The sequence below is a fragment of the Pungitius pungitius genome, chromosome 7 (genome assembly GCF_949316345.1).
Source record: "Pungitius pungitius chromosome 7, fPunPun2.1, whole genome shotgun sequence".
Lineage (NCBI taxonomy): Eukaryota > Metazoa > Chordata > Actinopteri > Perciformes > Gasterosteidae > Pungitius > Pungitius pungitius.
This window is the reverse complement of record NC_084906.1, coordinates 20,135,536-20,158,135: the sequence shown is the minus strand read 5'-3', so window position 1 is coordinate 20,158,135 and position 22,600 is coordinate 20,135,536. Positions and strand designations below refer to the sequence as shown.

Here is a 22,600-nt window from a genome sequence, read left to right as displayed (position 1 = left end):
CCTTGTGCTAAAGTCACTGGGTTAGACTTTGGTTTACTGGGTTAGCCTTGTGTTAAAGTCACTAGGTTAGACTATGACTCACATTCACTTGCGTCACTCATGGTTCCTCGTGTGCTGGAAGAACAGTCCACCTAATTTGACTCAGTAGCTAAAAACGACCCTCAAGTTACTTTCACTCTTAATATTTGCAGTGAAAAAGTTAATTTTATGAACATTATATTTGCCTCAAAATGGCCCTTTAAATTACTATTTACCTGTCCAATGCAGGTGTAACACAAAATCCTATAAATCTTGTATACCGTTCATGAAGTGATGGAGCCAAATATTCTACGTAGTTACTGTGACTTAGAGACGCGGTGGTTGGTGGTCAGAACGTGATGAATGGGAGAAGGGATACGAGGCGCAGGAGCACCAGGTCAAAGCAACCATTTCCCTCACCTCCCGTGTCCAGTATGGGGACAAGACGATGACGCATCAATGCAGCACCAACACACACAGTGCTACACAGTGTGTGGGCTCATCGGTGCAGCGAGGGTCTCACAAACCACCACGAAGCACTATCACAGGCCGAGGGATGGTTCGGTCCTCTCTAACATTTCCACACCTAACTCCTGGGCTCTGGGATTCAACCAGACCTCTCTCAGACCTGGTGCAGGAGAAACTTGGTGAACTCAGCGGAGGGGCTTACCTCATGGTGTAGAGCAGCGTCCCGTCGTCTTTCAGGCGCAGCAGCTTGTTTGGTGTTGTCATATTATGAGCGATGGATTTCTTCCCGTTGAGGAAGAAGGTGTCTGGAGTCCAGATGTTACTGGCCAGGAGATTATTCAGAGGAAGCATCTCCATCGGGCCTTTAAAGCAAAGCCTTTCATCTTTCCAGCTCTGACGAAAGAACACGTCGATAGTGTATTCCTACAGGACGAATCGCATTATTAACGCGTTGAAATTTAAACACACATCAATTAAGTAGCCCAGCTACGACACGTGTAATATGACCGGTGTAGAATAATAATAAATAAATAATGTAATCAGGTTGAATCCGCCACGATGCAAATGCTTTTATTTAAAGTAGTGATGTGTGATGTTCTTGTTTGAATAAGTTGATCACACAAAAAGCATTAAGGCTGGATTTTATTAAAATAATTAGTTATACGAGGTGACAACTCACAAGAAGGTTCTTACCATTTCAGTGTCAGAGACCGGACCAAAGCTCGTGACAAAGATGTTGGTTTTGATCTCTGTCACCTTCTCTGTTAGAATAGAAAGAATATTGATTATTATTGAGCCCTTAAAACACAAGCATGTTTTGTGCATTCAATATAATTGAGATTTGTTCTAAATACAAAGGCCAAATGCAGGTTTTTTCTTTGACTTTACAGAAATTAATTCATAATAAATCCCCCGATTTGAATTTATTAACGTATAATTTGTCGCAGCGTCTACTGCACATTAAAGCAAATACACACTTTTACTGGAAAATCCGTTTTAAATAGAAAAATTCTGCATTGAGGGAAGAACTGAGGGGTCAAACACAGGAGTCCAAGCTGCTCGTTTCTCGTGTGAAATAACATCATAAACTTAATTTGGATTACGTCTACCCTAACCCAAGAAGCAAAACAAAACAAACAAAAAGCAATCTTTTCTTATATAAAGTTTAAAACGTAGCTTTTGTAACCAAAACCTAATAATATTTTATTTATTAACGTATGCGCGACCATCATGATGCAGACAACGGGGAAACGTGCACCTCAGAGTGGGATGTTAATAGAGTTCACTGTACAAAATCATTTATTGGTGTAGGCATCCAATTCATGAAACAGATTCAGCATCTTTTCAGAAAATCTAGGGAGCCTAAAGGTTCTGTTTTATCAGGAATAAGGACCTGCTCAAGGTCACAGCAGCACACTTTCAGGTCACTGTGACATTAAATCAAACTTAGAAGAGGAGTGAACCGCATTCATGAATATAGACACATGTTCTTGACAGATGTTCTCCGTGTGGCTCTCATCTATCCAAACAAATCTTTTTTTATCACAGTCTCGAGCTCGGCGTATGGGACATTTATAGAATGACATGTTCGGTTCTCCCCCCCCGCCATCTGTGTGGTTGTCCCAATTAATGAAATGTGGGGGAAATAGACAGAGGTGTTGAGGTGCGTCCAGCGGGACCTACCCCCCAGTCCAGGCCGCAGCCGGTTGTCATACCCGTCCAGCAGCCCGTCCAGGATGCGCGTGAAGATGGTGATGTTGTCGTTCAGTTCGGCCTCTTTGGGGGTTCCAGCTACGTCCTGGGCGAGGCTGCAGATGAGAGGACCCCCTTAAAATCAAACTCGCTTTCAAAAAGCCCATTAAAAAATGCATTTCAATCATTTGAGACAAAACAGAAGCTTTGCTTTGCTTCTGTTTTTTTCTCCTCGTGTGTGTCTCTTCACTCTGAGGTTGTCCAAGATGTGCCGTGAAGTTCCAGCAGTCAGTTCTCACCTCAGACGGCAGGCGATGCTCACAAGCAGGACACAGACCCAAAGACGTCTCATTGCGGAGCTGCAGCACATTCCATTCCTGAAACAACACGTCCAAAAATCACAGCAGCTGCAATGTTCCCTGGATGCTTCGTATTACAGCAGTATCCATTCCATTTATTTTCTACTAAAGCACAAATTTGCCCCCAGAGGGCTTTGGAATCTGTACAATTAACAGGTTTGAATTAACAGCTTCTTTGTGTTGCGGTTTTCACTGTGGAAACTAAATGACATCTACGAGGAGATAAGTGCTCGTAACAAATCTTCTCGCATGCAATGCGTTGACAGCATCTACAGCACGCCAACGTGTGTGTGTGTGTGCACGGATACAACCTGCGTTTTTCTAAAGAGCGACATCTGTACAGATGTTAGCCCAAATAAAAAGAGGAAAAAAACGCTGATAATTCAAAGTTGTCTCCACCTCACTGCAGGCGCCTCTGGTCAATCCCACTCATGCACCTCGTCTCTGTGAGTTGGCGACGGACACGCTGAGCCGCTTCTACACCTGCACGATGTCACATCTGCACGCGCACAGCTGTAAATCCCGCTAACCGGGTCCGCGCCGCAGCTGGACTCTCCTCCTACACAGAAGCCCGCATAGCACATCCAACTCCCGAATCCCCCTTCAGTGAAAGTGTGATGCCTACAGTATCACCGGTGCAGGGTCCCCTTCCTCCTCCTCCTCCTCCTCCTCCTCCGGCAGCACGCCGTCAGCACACCGGCCTGGATATCAGCGCTGCGCACACCGCACAAGACGATGCGCATCCAACTTCTTTCTCCCGGCCCCGCGGATATATCTCACGCGCAGATCTCGCTGTTTAGTATTTGGCATCAATCCTGCAGAGCGTCCGCTCCATCCAGAGACAGAGAGAGAGAGAGAGAGAGAGAGAAGGAGGGAGGGAGAGAGAGAAGGAGGGAGAGAGAGAAGGAGGGAGGGAGAGAGAGAGAGAGAGAGAGAGAGAGGGGGGTGAAGATGAAGATGATGAAGAGGTGGACTAATTCCACAGTCAGCGAGGTTTATTTCTCCCCAGAGCGATTAAAAGGTTGGCAGCGGGAATGCAAAGGGCTTCATCCCAACACTTGTGCTGACTGACCATCCTTTGGTTTGCCCCGTCCCCCCCCCGTCCCCCGCCACGCGCCCCCAGAGCCCCCCACCCCTCCCTCCCCTCCGAGGAGGAGGAGAAGCGAGCTCTGCAAGAAAATCCAATACAAAGGCGAGGTGGAATGCAAATAGACGTTTGGTGCTGATGAAAGAGAGGAGGAGAAAGAGAAAGCATTGGTACAGTATTGGGGGTGTGTGTGTGTGTGTGGGGGGGGGGGGGGGGGGCAAAGGTAGAGACAATAAGAAGAGTAAGCATCTGCACAATAACACAAACCTCTTCAAATGTTATTATCATAATGCTTCAGCAGATAAAATCCTCCCACACATCTTTTATTTCATTGTGTTTAACTTCCATTGATTCTAACAGCGTTTATAAAAGTCAGCTGTGCCAGGTGCTTAAATTGAGCCACTTCAAGGACAATTTATTGTCATTATTCAACACAGAGATGCACTGCAAAAACACAACCAATCCTAAAACAGAAGTATCCTGTGGTGCATTTCCATTTCCATCGTGAAACACACAGAAGCCTAAAACTTAGATCATTGCGTAACTTGAAAGACGTTTTGTGTTATCGTTCAGACTGTTGTCAAGAGAAACCACATATAAGTGTGACAGGATGTTTCGATCAGGTGTTTGTGTCCAATGATGACGTATTTCAGTTCGTGGGAATGAACGTGGGTATACAGGTAGATAGAAGGCCAGACAGGTAGACAGTTAAAGGCAGGTAGACCGGTGAGTAAGCAGACAGGTAGGTAGACAGTTAGAGACAGGTAGACAGTTGGATAAGCAGACAGGTAGATAGACAGTTAGAGACCGGTAGACCGGTGGGTAAGCAGACAGGTAGATAGACAGTTAGAGACCGGTAGACCGGTGGATAAGCAGACAGGTGGGTAGACAGTTAGAGACAGGTAGACCAGTGGGTAAGCAGACAGGTGGGTAGACAGTTAGAGACAGGTAGACCAGTGGGTAAGCAGACAGGTGGGTAGACAGTTAGAGACAGGTAGACCAGTGGGTAAGCAGACAGGTGGGTAGACAGTTAAAGACAGGTAGACCAGTGAGTAAGCAGACAGGTGGGTAGCGCACATCGTTTACTGACCTCAAACCACCATCTTTGTCATTTGGGTTGTCTAAAGTTCAGCAGGTGAACTGATTATGTAAAACAAAGAGAGAAGTAACCTTTGATGGTTACCATAATAATTGAGGACACGTCTTCAGTATAAATATTGATTTTAAAGAGAAGACTGGCTCACAATCGGTAGTCCTACTTGTTTCAGATCAAATAATCTCTGCCTCCTCGAGGAGATTCACTTCTCAACTACTTCGGTTGCTTTTTCCTTTCCTGGTCGCGCGGCCTATATTAGGCCTGAATATGTGGGACACAAACCTGGGAAGGCCCTGATTCTTTTTGGGTCAATGGTCCAGATTGCAGGGGGAGACAAAACGTCTGGTACAGTTAATCTTCACTCTCCTCCTGCAGGCAAGCGGGTCGTACAAGTCCTCCTGGATCTTCAGAGCCGGATTCAGAAACTAAAACCATAAAAAAGTAGAAGAAATAAACCCTCTGTGTTTTGTGTTTGCAGGAACGCCATCGACGGGAACAAGAGGCTGTTCGCCATCTACGACACAAGGTGAGAATCCAATTTCATCACAGGTCCAAAGATTCACTCTTCTGCTTCCAAGAAGACGAAATACAAGAAGAAGACGAAATACATCCAAGCAACACGGACACCCTTAAATTTAGTTTAATTGTTTACTTTATTAATTTACTCCTATTTCTATTTTATTCTGCGTCATACTTTAATTGACTTTTATTTTTACACCTGTAATTGTTTACTTTATTGCTCACATTTGTTTCGGTTGTATTTTCTTCTGAGGATTAGATTTGATCTCATGTTATAACAGAATAAACACCGTATAGTAATAATAACAAATTACACAGGTTTAAAACCAGTGTTTTAGTCCATCCATAATGTGTAGCATTTGTTTTTCTGGATTTAAGTGAGACATATCATACTCATTTACTTGTTTCCAAGGTTTCTACATGTTTACATGGTTTTATTTTGATCTAATGGTAGGTTGAGTGCTAAAACTTTCTGTAGCATAAGCGTAGCATATAGAAGAAAAGAGCAATACATTATTTTGGAACGGTCATATGCTTATGCTGTCCCAAATTACTTGATGTCCCAATATACCTAAATTCACCCTATAGGTAGCCAGAATGCACCCAAACAGAATACTTTTCTATAGTCTGTTGTCTTCACACAGCAGGTGGACTGAAGCTGTAACACTCATGTGTTTCTTTGTATTGTTATTTCATTCATTGATTGCTGTCAAAAGGGAAACAAAAAATCAAATATATCAAATATATTCTTTCAGACAATTCAGACCCACACTGGCTTCAAAATAAGCCCCCTAACATAAAGTTATTGTGGTATTATGTTATAGTTTTATATACCTATAGTTCAGGTAACCTCACCTTCACCTGTCTTATAGACTTCACCTTGTGCACTCTGTCACGTGGGCTCTGGTTAGCCCCAGGGCATTATGGGGGTGATTAATGCTGATTTTGCCCACGCGGCTCTTTCACGGGACCTTTCGAGGTTTGCAGGGCGTTTATTTCGCGACAGATCTGTGGTCCGGAAGCATGTAAACCGAGCCGTACCGAGTTAGCGTGCGCCACGTGGTACCGGGTCTCGGCGGGCTTTAGCGCGGCTCAGTGGGAGTCGTCCTCCCCCCCGGTACCGGGAGAGTGTCCGTCCATCGCTTGTCTCAGTCACCGTGCCTGTTGTCTTCTGTGTGTTTTCAGCGCGAAGGAACCGAGGGACATGTCGCATGTCAAAGACACTGTGGACAAACTGTTGAAGGGATACGACATCCGTCTGCGGCCGGACTTCGGAGGTAAACACGTGCGATCGGCCCACACGCTCCTTCCTGTTTTCAATCACACGTGATGAACCGTGTTCGGTCTGTTTTAAGGCGCCCCGGTGGCTGTCGGGATGAGCATCGACGTGGCGAGCATCGACAGGGTGTCTGAAGTCAATATGGTGAGTTAACGGTCTGCACTGAGTGGTTAAGTTAGAATGTAGGGAACCACTTTCACAAAGGACACAAATTATCATTTACTGATGCAGTTTTGGAAACTTATGAATTTGTTTTAAGATAAAAGCATAGCCTACTGTATTAATCCTGAAGGAAGATTCATTAGAGATGAAAAAATAATTGTTTTTTAAAAACGAGAGAATAAAATATATGACAAATTGAATAACAATTGTTAAGGATGTCGGCAAAACATTTTAGAAACTAAGAGAAAGTCCTAAACTACAGTCCCTCTGGCTCCAGGAGAGCAGATGGGAGCTAACTAGTTCTGTAGATGTAGCTAGCTAGCTAGTCCTGGGTGTGCTAGCTAGCTAGCTAGCTAGCTAAGTTAGTCCTGGACTAACCCTGTAGCTCTGTAGATGGACATGCTAGCTAGCTAGCCAGCTAAGTTAGTCCAGGACAAACCATGTAGCTCTGTAGATGGACATGCTAGCTAGCTAGCTAAGTTAGTCCTGGACTCACCCTGTAGATGGACATGCTAGTTAGCTAGCTGGCTAGCTGTTTCCCCGTAAGCTCATATGCTCTCCTCGAGGTCAAGTTGTCTGCTAGTGGTGTTAAGGTGGGCTAATGCCAAAACATCCTTCTCATAAAGTAGTTCTAAGATGATTTCACAACTTTGTAGTCTACAAACGGTTCATGTAAATGGAATATATTAATCGTTTCATTATTATAACAATTATTAAACCAACTGGGGCTTTATCTCACTGCTTCAAAGCGTCATATAATGTGACATTTTGATTTCTGAATCAACATTTGAATGCAGCCTTTGAAGCTCTTTCTCTGCATGTCTTTTCATTTTTTTAAAGACTGTCCCAGGCACGGAAAAAGTTGCATTAATATTATCAGTATGATACTATTAGTAGAGTTAGATTCCACCGGTGGCTGCAAAGGGTAGTCTCTAAATCGTGTGATGAAAACACTTCCAATTACCTCTGGAAACCGATGGACTGCAAAGAATGCTTTTTCTTTTTTCAGATCCAAAAAATGTTTCTGGTTCAAACCATATTTGTCAGCGTTTTGCCTCTCAAAAACATTTTCCCACCTGCTGTTTACAGAAAGACAAGCCGGGCCGGTATTAACAGACTCGACTAGCAGCAATCGAACACCACCATAAATTACACTTATTTAACCACAATAAAACAAAATCAACTCCTCCTCCAATTTTTACCATTGAGGGTCATGAATTAGACAATTAGGCATTTCAAGTAAAAGGTAACTTGTTACAAAGGAATACCACATCTAGAGCAAAGATAAATGAATCTGCACAACAGGGCCGAGCAGTAGCCTGAATCGAGTGTAGTTTGTGAGCAGGGCGCCGTGTGGACGTCCAGAGCGGTTTGCCTCAGATAATCCTGGTACGGTTTTACGTCCTGGTTCAGTGGCCGTGTGACTCCAGCACTGACGCCCCGGTGCTCCTGCTACGGCCCGACAGATCAATGTCATTATGCCATCTACCATCGGCCCGGGCTGCTGACGGAGCGCGATGCGCCGCCACGTGCAACCAGGAGGAAACCGCGTCCACGCACAGCAGCCGAGTGAGAGGAGAAAATACAACTTTATTTCATTGTTGTCGATAATGGGATCAGGCTTTTTTGTTGTTGTTGCTATTCTTCAGTTGTAGGAAAGTTCCCATTTCCTCAACAATACATTTTACAAACATTATGCAATGTCATTGAAAACAAATGAAATGCTCAGCAGAAGCTTTCAAGCTGAGGCGACGCATTCTTTTCTGTTGTGTTTGTGAAAATGTGAGTTGTGGGGCTGTTGGATTGCTCGTTTCTTGGGTAAATGGTTCTTGCAGATGGAACCGACGGGAAATGCGTTTCCTCCTCATCTCCTGAGGAACTGGACACCACGAAGCCTTTGACATCCTGTCCACTCGAGCATCTCGAGGTGTCTAGTCAACCCGTGTTCTGTGTGTGTGGATTACTGTTATTTGGGGAGGACACACGCATCACGTTTGCATGTCCAGATTATATATTTGGGTAAATTTATTTATTTAAAGTCAAATCTTGTTTTTCAAGTAATGAATGAAATCCTTAATTCTTGCCAGAAAACTGAATATTATCAGATTACAACAAGTCAGTGGGATTTAAAACACGATCTGTTTTTTTTGTGGTGAAATGAGCTCAAATGGCACAGTTTACACAATCGTTTGACCTCATGGATTCGATCACACTCGGTTTTGACGGACGATGCCTTGTGTCCAGAGCGGAGACGCGAGCTGTCAGTCAGATGTTGACAGCCCATTGAAAGGACGCCTGTCAACAGCTGAGTGAGGCTCGGACGAAAAGGAAACGCAACTCTTCGAGACGCCGTCGAAGGCCTCCTGCTCGCCTCCGAGGGGGGCGCAGCGGCTGATTGGTTGCTCACAAAGTGTGTTTGTGCATGATTGGGTCATTAGTCTGTTAATGGGATCACAGACTGTCTGTCGAGCTCTCAGAGGAGCGGATCTTTTGCTTTGACTGCTTCCTGTTAAGCAGCCGGACTCTTCGTCGTCACGTGTGGTGCAGTCTTCCTCAGCCCGATCCCACTTTACGGAGCGATGACGAGCAGAGACGGTTGTCTGTCCCTCACAACATCCATCACACGGAGGAAACCCCTGTGATGGCCAACGTGTCTCTGGTTTCATCAAGAAGTCTCTCTCTCATTTGGAAACGTGTCAATAAGATCTAATTCAATAAGGATTCATCGTGGAACATTTGTCTTCCTAAGACTCGTGTTTTTTAACACGCTCCTCGAACCTCACAGTGAGACAGACTGACATCGCATTATACATCTGCAACAACAAGAGAACAATGTGGGCCCTTCACCAGCCGTCCGACGCATTGCATTAATTTGGAAGATGTGAAACGCGGTCGCAGGCGAGTTGAGAGTCTCATGAGTTTGTGGTTGAGGTGTCTCTCTCTCTCTCTCTCTCTCTCTCTCTCTCTCTGCCGGTCGGCGTGTTTTCACACGAGTCTCGTGCCCGTTTTAGCCGGCGTGGGCTGAGCCGAGGCTCGTTGTCTAGGAAATGAGAAGTATTTATATCGTTTCTCGGCCTACTCTGCCGCTCTCCTTTTTTTTTTTTTTTTATTTCTACATCGTAGAAACAAGGGGCAGCGCTGGTGTGTTTTTATCGGGGCGTCGCTCCTTCGGGCTTCGTCCTACCGGTTCCCTTTAAAAAAAAAAGAAGCACCCGTCCAGGAACTCCCGGCGGTGCTGTTACACAGTTATTCAGTCGGAGTCAGCTGGAAGACGAATCCATCACGCGCTAAACCTCCACATCCCTCCCGACACTTTAACATGATGCAGCGCCTGCCCGGAGGAGGCGTCGGCCCTTAAAACGTCGCGCCGCGACTGATGTTCCCCCAGCTTTATGTCCAACGGGTTGATTCGGTAGAATAAGTCACGGCGACACGTCCCGTGGCCCTCGGGGGGCCCCTTCGGGCTAACGAGGACTGAAGGCCCGCAGAGGCTGCGTTCAGGGACGCTACGTGAATCCAAACCTTCTGACGAGGGACTTGAAATGTGAACTGTAGCAGGTAGTTGTAGTGAAGGAGCGGGTGTCACTCGGTCGGATCATTAATGATTAATTTCATTAATTATGCACTAGCTTTAATAGGAGTTACATACATGTTCCTACAGGGCATCTTTGGCACAACCTCTGGATGTGATTCCATTTTTCCATCAAGCAATTCTTAAGTATAAAATGTCATCAAATAAGAATGACGCACGTTTCCATCATTTTTGTTCTTTTCCCCCATTTCTTCATATTTTTCTCCTCCATCTTCTTTTTTACGTTGTATTTTTCTTCTTCTCCTTCTTTCCGCTGTAAGTAGTTGAAAGGTCATGATGCTCTCAAACGGTTCCCACTGCACATCCTTCTACCAGATTGATAGGTTTTCATCCTTACTGAAGAGGTTTTAGTGTCTATATTGAAATGTATTTAATCAAATGAATAATCTAATAACAATTAGACTAATAATCTAATTGAAAATAATATGTTTTCTACCATGTTGAGTTCTAGCCCTTTTGGAGATGAGTAAGCTGATGTGAGTTTGGTTTCTTCAGTTATTGTTATATTTGCTTTTCATGGCTTCATCTCGCACATAAATACTTATCAATACTTATTCTTAATGGCCAGCATCATTTTGCATCACGTGAGGCTAAATCATGACTCGTTCTCACACGAGTTAATGTTTACCACAAAGCGCTGTTCATCTAATGTCACACCTGGAGTTTAAATATGAATGTGTATGAAGGTCAGGGAGTGCTCAAAACATCTCCAATGACACTTTGTCACCACAGAGCTTGTTTAGGACCCTCAAAACCGTGGCGTGTAGCTCGCCATTGAGCTCCACAGCGGCGTCTCACCGGGGGGGGGGGGGGGGGACTTCGCTCCAGTGAGACAGCAGAAGCACACCTGGTGTGGGCGGACGGCGGGGACGCGGGTTGTCTCCGCCGGGCGGACGTGGACGAGGTTTGACTGGCGGGCCGTGAGCACGCCTGAAGGAGGACGCCTCGTCCTCCCACCGGGCCTCATTTACTCACCGGTGCTGAAAGGCGAAACCTCCTTCTGTCCCCTGCGGTTTACGTACCTGACGGCCCCCGTGAATCAGAGGCAGGAAACGGGAATCCTCACAGACACAAGATTATAATTCATGGTTTTCACTGCAGTGGAGGATGGGAACAAATTGTGCCAGTATATCATATTATGATTCTTGAGACCAGCAGCCAACTAGATTGGGACAGTTGAAGCGTAGTCTACGCTTCAGAGTGTGTTTAGAGACTTGAAACTAGAGATTGAGACCATAAATTGTGTGTTTGTTTACAATTTTCACTGAGGGAATAAATCACAGAGAGAAGTAGTCATTCTCTCATAGACGTCTATGGGAGCAGAGGAGTCGCCCCCTGGTGGACACTAGAGAGACGCATAGACTTCACTGCTGCCTGCTTTTTCACACAATGAAAAACCCTCTGAGGCCTAGAATAGAGCCCTGCGGGACCCCTCGCCCCCCTGCGGCTCACACGGGGCACGAGGAGGGCGTTCAGCGCAGATGAGATCAGCGAGGAGGACGCGTATAGACGTGTTTCTCAGGCTGCTGCTGGGGGTGAAATGATCTGAAGGATCTGAAGCAGACTGAAATAGTGGCGGTCCAGACGCTGAGTGAGCGGGTTGATAGATGGGCTCCATGTTAGTAGAAGAGCTGTTGTGTAAAGCTGATTCACTCGGCCCACACCTCAGCTGTATGTGGGAGAGAGTGTAAAGAGGGCGTCTTCGTACCGAGCGGCCAAGTCTCAAGCCCCACATTTCCTACAAATATGTTACGTGGCCTCCTCCCTCTTCTTCTTTTTCTCTCATGCAGAAACATAGTCAGTTCGTTATATAACTGGAAAAATACTTTCCAAAACCCAAAAATACATTAAATGGAGGAAAACAAAATTTTCAACATGTAGAATAAATATGTCCTCTGACTGTACAAGCACGCTAAATCATTCCCAAGAATCAATACCATATTATACCTCATAGCTTAATTCATTCTAAACACTGATGCACACCATGCAGTTATGAGAGAATCAACCAAAATAAAGCAATCCTTTATCATGTCAAAATGAGATCAGAAGTTTGGAACCATACGCACTGGTGATAATTAATTCTTTCTGGAAGTTGTGCTATTGATCCTTGTATCCAAAGGAAAGATCTGGGCATTTCTTAAACACTTTTTTATGAAAATGAGATTGCACCAGAGGATTGAAATGTAGGCATTTTCTGCGATGCCAAGTTTCTTGTGTATTTCCTGCGACCTGCTTATTTATTTAAGAGAACATTAGTCAGCAGAACAGAGCCGAGCGAGCTGGTAAAGAGCTCCATTAAAGGACTCGAAAAGCTTTTGTGTCTGATGGATGCAGTAGTGGAGCGAGCTGCGAATGAACGGCCAATAAATTATTCAAATAGACTCATGTCGTTGCATGTATGGCTGTTAATATGTGATGAAATCTATCCATCATCCATCTCTCCATCTATTCACCCATCTATCTATCTATTGGTGTGTTCAAAATAAAGAACAAAGGATATCTTGGATCAAAAAGTTATATTTAAAAGAATTTAATAAAGAATAAGCGCTGCGCTAAAAAGTTAACACCTGGGCTGAGGATTCTCAGGCTTCTCCAAACAGAACTCGGCGAGTCCGACGTAGTTCACTGTGTCCCGGTTTCACCCACGAATCCCCAACAAGGGGACACACAGCCCACCTTTTTGATAGTCCAGATGTGTACCTAACTATCCCATTGGTCGAAGTTCTTCTGTGGTGATTGGGTTGGAGTTGGTGTGTCCACGCCTCTGGGCACATGACGCCTTCAGGTGACGCCATCCAACCTGAATCCATCCATTTATCTTTCTATCCACCCGTTCATCATTGATCCATCCTCCATCCATCTTTACCTCCCCATCTACACCTGATAAATACAGTGTTGTGTTGTCTGGTGAAAGTGGTCAGTCACTAAGTGACAGTTCTGCAGTACTGGGAATCAGTGTGAGGGTTAGTGCCAGACTTGTACACAGAACAGCTGGGGGATGTGGGTCTTGAGTGTTCACCCAGGGAAGACCAAAGAGAATCAGAGCAGTTTGACAATTCTATAAATATCCCCATTGTTCCAAAAAACAATCCTTCCTGAGCTGCGGGCTGCAGACACTGAAGATAAATTAGAAGAAAGAGTTTGGACATTTCTGTTACTCTGGCCTGGAGAACCCGCCTGGAACAAAAAGCACTTTATTCGTACCGTATCACGTCGTATAGTTGAGAATCTCTGACCCCTATTTATTGTTGAGTATAAAAAAAAACCACACGCTGCCGTTTTTCTCCCCTCAGGACTACACCTTGACGATGTACTTCCAGCAGTACTGGAGGGACAAGAGACTGGCCTATGCGGGGATCCCTTTCAACCTGACGCTGGACAACCGAGTAGCAGACCAGCTCTGGGTCCCAGACACGTACTTCCTCAACGACAAGAAGTCCTTCGTTCACGGCGTCACCGTTAAGAACCGGATGATTCGACTTCACCCGGACGGCACCGTCCTCTACGGCCTCCGGTGAGCACTGTTGGTTCTCCAATGGTCACTCTGATGTGCTCCACTCATCTCTACAGGTGTGATGTGTCGGAGGTGTATATAGCGTCTTCTCGCGCCAAATAAGGTCACTTCCTGTTACCTGGTTGCAAAAAAAAAAAACACACCTCATCTCGACGGTAGGCCAGCGATCTGTTGCTAATGGTTATCAGCCGCATTTCCTGGTGGCTTTTAGGCCTCTCGTCGCTGCCCCCGGGAGGCACGAAGTGGCCAAATATTTCATCTGTTGGCGTCTAGTCAGCTCACGTCTCCCTCAGCATTGGTTTATCTGAAGTGCCGTTTGCAGTAACTGACAGAGAGTCTGATCCTCAAATACAGAATAATGAATGTTGCCGTACCGCCGGGATGTTTGTGTCTTTCTGTGAGGCTTTGTTACATTTAATTTGTTTCTACAGGGCCCCATGAAGGAGCTCATTCACTTTGTATCTTCCCCTTTAATATTGTGTCTTCATTAGCTTTTTAAGAGAAGGTCTGAGCAAAGAACCTTGTGTGTTGCTTCAGAATCACGACGACAGCAGCCTGCATGATGGATCTGAGGAGATACCCGCTGGACGAGCAGAACTGCACTCTGGAAATTGAGAGTTGTAAGTTTCAGCCCCACATCTTGTTCTTATAGAAGAAATACAGTGGACAGCTTTACTCTCTCTCTCCCCTCCTTTTGAAAATATGAACCGCGCTGATTCTCATAAAAGAAGAATCTTCTCACACTCCTCATCTCCTCGAGACAGAAAACTGCACCGACGGCTGAACTGCTTTTCGATTTATTAAGCGGTCGTATCTCAGCGAGATTGCTTGCGTCTGCGTCTCCGGCAAGAGCTGCTGAGTCGCTTTCTGTAGTAAAGCACCGAAACTATATCAGTGAATGATTAAATGAACAAATCCATCATTATTAGCATCGTTATTTGATGCTGCTTGATTGTCAACGTAAATAAATACAGATTACAGATTAAATGTTTTATTTAATTTAATCTCCACATACCCATATTCATTTATTATTTTTAGTTTATTGGTTAATTTATTTATTTGATTTATTCAGATACGCAGCTTAAGCGTCTATTTGATTAAAACAATTCTCTGTAAATCAACAGTTACTTTGAGAATGCTACACTTGAGAATTTGCCAACAAATACTACCTTTCCACAAGTCCTTTCTACTCGTAATAATCTTGCCTCCCATCTTGTTCCCCGTGTCCACGTTTGCAGACGGTTACACGACGGATGACATCGAGTTCTACTGGAAGGGAGGCGACACCGCCGTGACCGGGGTGACGCGCATCAAGCTCCCTCAGTTCTCCATCATGGACTACAAACTGGTCTCCAGGAACGTGGTCTTTTCCACAGGCGAGTTCGCCCGGCCCCCGACGGAGCTGACATGCGCTAAAACTTGAAGCTAACGCTTGAAGCTTGAGCCTCTAGCTTACGCTTGAATCTCAGGCCTCAAGCTAACATTTGAAGCTTGAACCTCTAGCTTATGCCTAAAGCTAACGCTTGAATCTCACGCCTCATGCTAACATTTGAAGCTTGAACCTCTAGCTTATGCCTAAAGCTAACGCTTGAATCTCACGCCTCAAGCTAACATTTGAAGCTTGAACCTCTAGCTTACGCCTAAAGCTAATGCTTGAAGCTAATGCTTGAATCTCACGCCTCAAGCTAACGTTTGAAGCTTGAACCTCTAGCTTACGCCTGAAGCTAATGCTTGAAGCTAACGCTTGAATCTCACGCCTCAAGCTAACGTTTGAAGCTTGAACCTCTAGCTTACGCCTGAAGCTAATGCTTGAAGCTAATGCTTGAATCTCACGCCTCAAGCTAACATTTGAAGCTTGAGCCTCTAGCTTGCGCCTAAAGCTAATGCTTGTAGCTAACGCTTGAATCTCACGCCTCAAGCTAACATTTGAAGCTTGAGCCTCTAGCTTACGCCTGAAGCTAACGCTTGAAGCCTGGCTGGTCCCATCATTGGCAGAAAGTGTTGTTGCCACTAAGAGCCTTTAAAGTTTGACACAATGGATCAGACTGTTCACATTAGTCAGATCAAACTCTCTCCCCACAGCAGCAGAGCCCTGATTGAATTACACAACTCACAGTTGTGTAATTGATGAGGCAGAGCGCCGACACCATGAATTATTCTCTCATTACACAAAAAACTCAGAGCCACCGGAACATTATTATTCCCACAGACGATGTAATGGAGGAAGGGCAGAGGCCGGACATTTCTGAGAAGATGATACAGAGATCATTACGGTCTGGTCTTTGATCCTCATCCGCTGTGAGTGGGGTCTTTCAACATCTATGTAGCACCAGGTGCGACACGTTTTGGTGGATGACATCTTGTGGTTTTTGCGAGAAGAGCACATTTAGATGATGGGAGCGCCAATGTTAGCTTAGCAAATGCTAATGCCAGCTAGCTTGGTTAGCAAGATGCACTTTGACATTAATTTGGAAAGCAAACTGTGGCAAAACATGCTTGAAACCAATAGTTTTATCCTTGCTGTCATTGTTATTGTGTGACTTTGATGTTTTAAAAAAATTGGTTCAGATTCCCCAAAAGTCACACTGTAACACAAGCTGACTAACGATGGAGGATTTAGTGGACCAACGACTGATGTTTCCTGTGAGGTAAAAGGGATCATTAATAGCAGTTTCGTTTTACAGTACCCAAGAAAGTGAATCAGCATATTTCAAGCTGTTCCTTTAACATTGTGTGTGTGTGTATAAACAGAGGTTTCATACTTTGCTCTGCATTGTGCTGTTTCCTCACTAATAATCTGAATGCCAAGTTCTATAAGATGATTTTTGAGCCACGCTTGCTTCTTGTTTCTATGGTGATTAAAAAAAACACGCTCCCATCGCCATAGGAACCAAAAGAAAGTGCCAGACGTCTGCTTGTTCGTCTTGTATAACAGTCTCCTTTCTCCTCTTCTTTTTCTCCTCCTCCTGCAGGAGCCTACCCTCGACTCTCCCTGAGCTTCAAGCTGAAGCGAAACATCGGGTACTTCATCCTGCAGACGTACATGCCCTCCATCCTCATCACCATCCTCTCCTGGGTGTCGTTCTGGATAAATTATGACGCCTCGGCTGCCAGAGTCGCATTAGGTACGGCGTGTGGCGTGCGGCGGGTCGACCCCGGCCCGTTTCACCTCGAGTCGCATGTCTCCTTTGACCGACGAATGAGCCGTTCACTCCCGAGAAAGTTCCACGTGAGGCAAAGACTCGGTTGCTGCTCCCTGTGTCAGCTCAGCGTAGCGCTCTCACGCCCTCTGACCCGCTTTAAGGCCTTCAAGCTACTTTAAACTGCTAGTCCAGTTTAAACTCTTAACATAAGCTCAGTTTAAACGAAGCTGTAAGACTTTCCTCTAACGTCTTGGACTGAATCAATCACAGAAACACACTGATTAACTTTAGACCAAGCTTAACTTATAAACTTTAAGTGAAGTCCAACACATTAAACTTAAAAGACAAACTGGAAAAAACGTGAATACTTACAAAACTCTTAACCTAAATGCATTGATTTGCCTTAATAAAAAACTGTTCTTCATCTCTATTGTTTTTAGGAAGAAGCAAGTAATGCAGTAAAAATTGATAATAAATATAAATGGAGTTCCTTTTGATGCTCCGGTGAACTGTTGCAGTGACTGTGAGATCATTGCAGTCCGACAACATTACCACAGCATTAGATGTTTTACTTTTACTAATCATAATTAAGTATTTCATCATCTTTATTAAACCTAAATATGTTTTTTCACCATCTTTCCATGAATCCGACTGAATATTTCACAATCTCTTCTAAACCAAACTAAGTTTCTATTCATGAGGACAGAAATGGACTCGTATTGCTGGCTTTCGTAGGAAAGCGCCACAGAATACGAGCAGTAACATTTCAGAAGACATAATCCAAACTGTTACGTGAGCACCTAGGGGGAGGAGTTAACGTTACGAAAGGGAGACGACACCCTTTTCGTAACGTGTCCCGGTGCCTCTAACTGACGTTACACAAGTAAACTGCGCCGAAACGAAGAGTTTTTTTCTTTTCTTCAGAGAACTCCCCCCCCCCCCCCCCCCTCCTCCGAGCTCCCAGAGGCTCCTCTTTGTTCTGCAGAAATCGACGGCGTGAACCCACAGAGTCCTCGACTCCCCCGCGCTCGCAGCAACCGCCGCCGCGCTCGCGGTGTAATTATGTAAGCCTGAGTCGACAGGAATAGACGCGGCCTCCGCAAACACAACACGGACACATTTACTGTTGATGGTGCACATTACGGAGGAGAATTACTACGCCGCGCGCCGCTTGTTGTTGTGTATCTGCTGAGTGCGTTCGCGCCGAAAGCCGAGTGGTTTTCTGCTTATCCGACAACCAGTCGGGTCAAACTTTTAAGAAGAGACGCCCTGGAACCTTCATCACAAACTTCTCGGGTGCTTTTGAGGGTTTGGTGGGAACTGTTTGCAGTTTTCCTTCACATCAACCCCAGCAAATCCACACTAATGGATTTTTAATTATAGAAGAAGGAGGTCCGTCACATCTTAAGTCACCGATGTAGGTCGTCAGTGTCTTTGATAATGATGTCGGGCTTTGGAGATAAATGTTTCTCTGGCTCAGAATCCAAGAATTGCAAAGGACAAACATCCAGAGATTCCTTCCTTCACAGTAATGTAGTGTAATCCCCCCCACAAAGCATCACTTACTATTTCAGCTCAAATAAAGGACAGCAAAAGGAAATCTATATAAAAGTGGCAATAAAAGTAAAGAGGTTCCTCGGAGGAGCAAAAATAATTGAATTTGGAAACAATTCAAGATGGTGGAAAATCTATCCAGATGGATATCATGGTGGCTTATTTGGATATATTTCTATTTACTTTTTACTTTTTATCAGAAAAAGGGTTCAGACTGCCGGTGTTTTTAGAAGCATTAACTAGTAGTAAATACTCCTAAAAGCGAGGACATCTGTGTTTTCATTTGGGACTTGGCTTCAGTCGTGTTTATCTTTAATGTGTAACACTGTGAACTCCTGCAGGGATCACCACCGTCCTCACCATGACGACCATCAACACCCATCTGAGGGAGACTCTGCCCAAGATCCCTTACGTGAAGGCCATAGACATGTACCTCATGGGCTGCTTCGTCTTTGTCTTCCTCGCCCTGCTGGAGTACGCCTTCGTCAACTACATCTTCTTCGGGAGGGGTCCTCAGATGCAGAAGAAACAGGCTGAGAAGGTCCAGAAGGCCAACAATGAGAGGGAGAACTTTGATGGACCCAAGGTGAGTCACAGGGGGGGCTTCACATCTCTACTGTGGAGATCAGGGGTAGTGAAGGTAACACCGGGACATGCACCACCTTCTCAACTCGTCACATAGAGAAGCGGAGACGACCTGCGCTTCTGAACAGTGAAGCCAATGCTGCATTCTATTTAGTGACCAGCAGGGGGCGACTCCTCTGGATTTATTCCCTCAGGAATTTTACTGAACATGAGTTATCTAGTTCCAAGTCTTCTTCACTACAGCATGATGCTTCATTTAGGAAAATAATGGTCCACGATGACGATGAAGCAGGGTATGTTTTAAGGCGGGGCTACACAGAGATTGACAGGTCTCCACCAGAGACGTATAGGGCGTCTCTACCTCACTCTTCCTCATCCGAAATATAAAAAAAACAACATGGCATCTAGACCTCCATCAGTAAACAAGACCGCCAGAGAGAAGATTTCTACTCAACACAGTCTGCTTTGTTTGTCATGTGGCGCAATGATTATGTGCATCGAATGTCCACCTCTGGACTTCTCTGGTCCAACAACGTCCTGTGTCCCTGTCCGGTTCCCCGTGGAGCCCTCCAGCTGACCCCAGCTCAGTCAAAGGGCTCTCTGTCTGTCTTTCTCCCGGCTAGTCCCTACTGCATGGAGGCAATTGCAGAACTTGGTCTGTTAGACTGTCCAATCGTGCTGGAGGGCGTCGTCCCTCTCGGCGGGTGAGTGCCCGTCTCTGGCTGTTGTGTCTCATCCGTGAGAGACGTCCACTGAGGACGTTTGACCTTGTCTTTTAACACACCTCGAACCGGCCATATTCATGTCACCATCACCATCACACGGAAGCATGTTCATCCGTGGGTTCCCTTCTCGTCTGTGGTGCTTCATTGTCAACATCTAATATGAACAAAAAACATCCAGAACCACGAGGACTACAGAGGAGAACACACCCTGTAGGTCCAAACTGATGTGTGGATTACAATTACAGGTCTTTTTCATAAAGATTTAAAATAACTTATTTCCTCTTTTCTTAATCAATAACTGTCTCTGAAAGCTGTGCATGCGGCGTGAACTCTTTTCATATGAAATCCAGGATTCATGTCGTACGTCGGTACACAGGGGGAAATATCGGTCTCCTGTTTGAAGGTCACGAGCTCCTTAAGCAACCGAAATAAAATCTGCTCTCAGCGTTAATCTCACGCATCTTCTCCCGAGGGATCAATGTGAACTTTGTACCGGAATATGTATTTGTCTGGTTTTATTTATTTAAAAGGCTTGTTGCCATTCAAGCCGAGCGCCGCTCACAGGACTGATGTCTTTGTAATGTTGTTTAAATTATAGGACGGTGCGTTTTTATGAATAATAAAACCACCTCGGGAAGCAAATGGCTGTTTAACAGACCCCGAGTGAAGGAAGGTCATATTTCTGTTTTACAGGAGTCAAAAGTTAATTCATCTAGAATTCTTTTATCGTTTCATGCAATTAAACATGTTTTTATTTGGATCTTCAGAAAAAATAAATAAATGCAAAAAAGTTTAAAAAAGTAAGAGTGCAGTAGTTAAAAGTATGTATTATATTGGACCTGAATCCATCAACAACAATACATTCATTTTCACCTGAATGTCCTTAATCTGTGGGTGAGGATTCAGTTATTACTGATAATATTGAATGAAGAAGAGAATAAGACACCAGCAGGTTTTCATATCTGAGGAGGCTCTGAAAATGTCCCCCCCCCAGAAGATGAATGTTCAGCGCGTCGCTTCCCGCGGCGTCTCGTGCCGGGAATGATTTACGAGCGGCGACATTAGCATCGGAGCACATCCAGGCCGACCTTGAGCTGATTTGTGAGGCGTGATTTGACTTTGGGCCGAGGGGAGACCGGGTCATGAAGGCCGCTCCAAGTGGCGATCAGTTGTCGAAGCCGCAGCCCCTCCGCTTCTTTTTTTTTTTTTAACTTCATTTTTTCCTCCGGTGTTGTTTTTTCGTCTAGGTCGACACCCGCGGGAACATTCTGCTGACGACCTTGGAGATCCACAACGAGGTGGGTGGCAACGACGTTGAGACCCACAACTGCTCCTCTTCTTCCTCTTTCTCCTCCTCCTGCGTGGTGTTGGACAACTCTGGGGGGGTCCAGTACAGGAAGCCGAGCGGGCCGAGCGAGCTGCGGCGCCTCGGCTCGGCGAGGGACGCCCAGCTGAAGAAGGCGCGCCTGCGCAGACGCTCCTCGCAGCTCAGAATCAAAATCCCGGACCTCACAGACGTCAACGCCATCGACAGGTGGTCCCGAATAATATTCCCCTTCAGCTTCTCCCTCTTCAACACCATCTACTGGCTCTACTACGTCAACTAAACACGCGCCGTTGGTGGTTCTCTAAACTCCACCGGTCCCCGTGGAGGCCGTCACGTGACCATTTTTTTTTTTTATCATAGTGAGCGTCTCTGCTGCGATTTCCAGCGGAACATTTATCTCACAAGACTTTGAAATGTGAAAGACTCTAAGAGGAGATTGTTTGTACCTGAACGCAGCGCAAACGGACGCTGCTAGCGCGAGGTGTTGCTAACGCGAGGTGTTGCTAACGCGAGGTGTTGCTAACGACAATGTAGCTGACGAGGACTTGTTTTATCATTACAGTTCGTCTGTCACCACATGGACTCTTAGCGCATGATCTGATGGGAAATCCAGCCTAAGATAGAAGATCGGGCCTCCGGCCGCTGTGGTCACGTGACGATGTTTAAAACAAAATGGCGGTCGTGGTTATTGGTGGGAAAACACGTCAAGATTTGCCAACGCGGCGCACTGGGGATAACAGAGATTATGTAGCCTTTGACCTCCAGTGATGAAGGGTCGGGATACGTAATTCCCATATGAGCGCTTGAATGTGACTCCGGGCGGGTCGAACCGAGGCGGATTCATTGTCCGCCGTTACGATTCAGGCGTCAGTTTGCTTTGAAGCCGACGTTGGAGCTGCTGTGACGTCGCTGCGTTGATTAACTCTGACATTAATGAGAATTTTATTAGATGACGTCACCACTAACAAAGTTACCTTAGCTTAGCATTATACACACCTTAGACAGAGGCTGGCTAGCCGTTTCCCCTCCGCTTCCAGTCTTTGTGCTAAGCTAAGCTAGCCGGCTCCTGGTTGTAGCTTAATGTTTATCTCATAATAGAGGTATTGATCTCTACATCTATCTCCCAACAAGAAAGAAAAGGACAGTGTTTCTCAAAATATTTTACCCATAAATACTTGCACCCATTTCCTAATAATTTTTGTAATAATGTTTAAGTCACGTGACAACTGTTTTTTATTTTATTGTAAATCTGTTTTTGTGTCATTGTGCTTTCAAGATTGCTGTTATGATATTTTGTTGACTTTGTGAAATTCAATACAACATAAATCACAAAGCGACTCCCTTTTTTAAAATATATTTAATCTGCAAACTGCCTCGTTTTCATTGGTTCAACGTGAGTTTCTGTCTTTTCTCAGTGATTCCTGTCTTTGAAATGTTATCATTCCCTCTGTGTTGAGAATATAAAAAAACGATATCAAAG

General features: G+C 45.1%; 2 protein-coding genes across 5 annotated transcripts in view; one reads left to right on the top strand and one right to left on the bottom strand.

The window, feature by feature from the left end:
* gabra5 (gamma-aminobutyric acid type A receptor subunit alpha5) overlaps positions 1-3,409 on the bottom strand; it is an 11,738-nt gene extending 8,329 nt beyond the window's left edge. The window contains exons 1-5 of one of the 3 annotated variants that reach the window (XM_037469324.2): positions 3,163-3,409; positions 2,478-2,555; positions 2,170-2,294; positions 1,180-1,247; positions 689-909 (exon numbers count right to left, since the gene is read on the bottom strand). In XM_037469324.2, coding sequence (XP_037325221.1) covers positions 689-909; positions 1,180-1,247; positions 2,170-2,294; positions 2,478-2,548 — 485 coding nt within the window. In that variant the 5' untranslated portion in view covers positions 2,549-2,555; positions 3,163-3,409. The other 2 variants (XM_037469325.2, XM_037469323.2) reach the window with 2 other exon arrangements.
* Positions 1-22,600, top strand: part of gabrb3 (gamma-aminobutyric acid type A receptor subunit beta3) — a 27,870-nt gene extending 5,270 nt beyond the window's left edge. The window contains exons 2-11 of one of the 2 annotated variants that reach the window (XM_037469321.2): positions 5,199-5,246; positions 6,425-6,516; positions 6,595-6,662; positions 13,566-13,786; positions 14,324-14,406; positions 15,025-15,162; positions 16,759-16,911; positions 18,825-19,069; positions 19,692-19,772; positions 21,041-22,600. In XM_037469321.2, coding sequence (XP_037325218.2) covers positions 5,199-5,246; positions 6,425-6,516; positions 6,595-6,662; positions 13,566-13,786; positions 14,324-14,406; positions 15,025-15,162; positions 16,759-16,911; positions 18,825-19,069; positions 19,692-19,772; positions 21,041-21,400 — 1,489 coding nt within the window. In that variant the 3' untranslated portion in view covers positions 21,401-22,600. The remainder of the gene's footprint in view (positions 1-5,198; positions 5,247-6,424; positions 6,517-6,594; positions 6,663-13,565; positions 13,787-14,323; positions 14,407-15,024; positions 15,163-16,758; positions 16,912-18,824; positions 19,070-19,691; positions 19,773-21,040) is intronic. The other variant, XM_037469322.2, reaches the window with a different exon arrangement.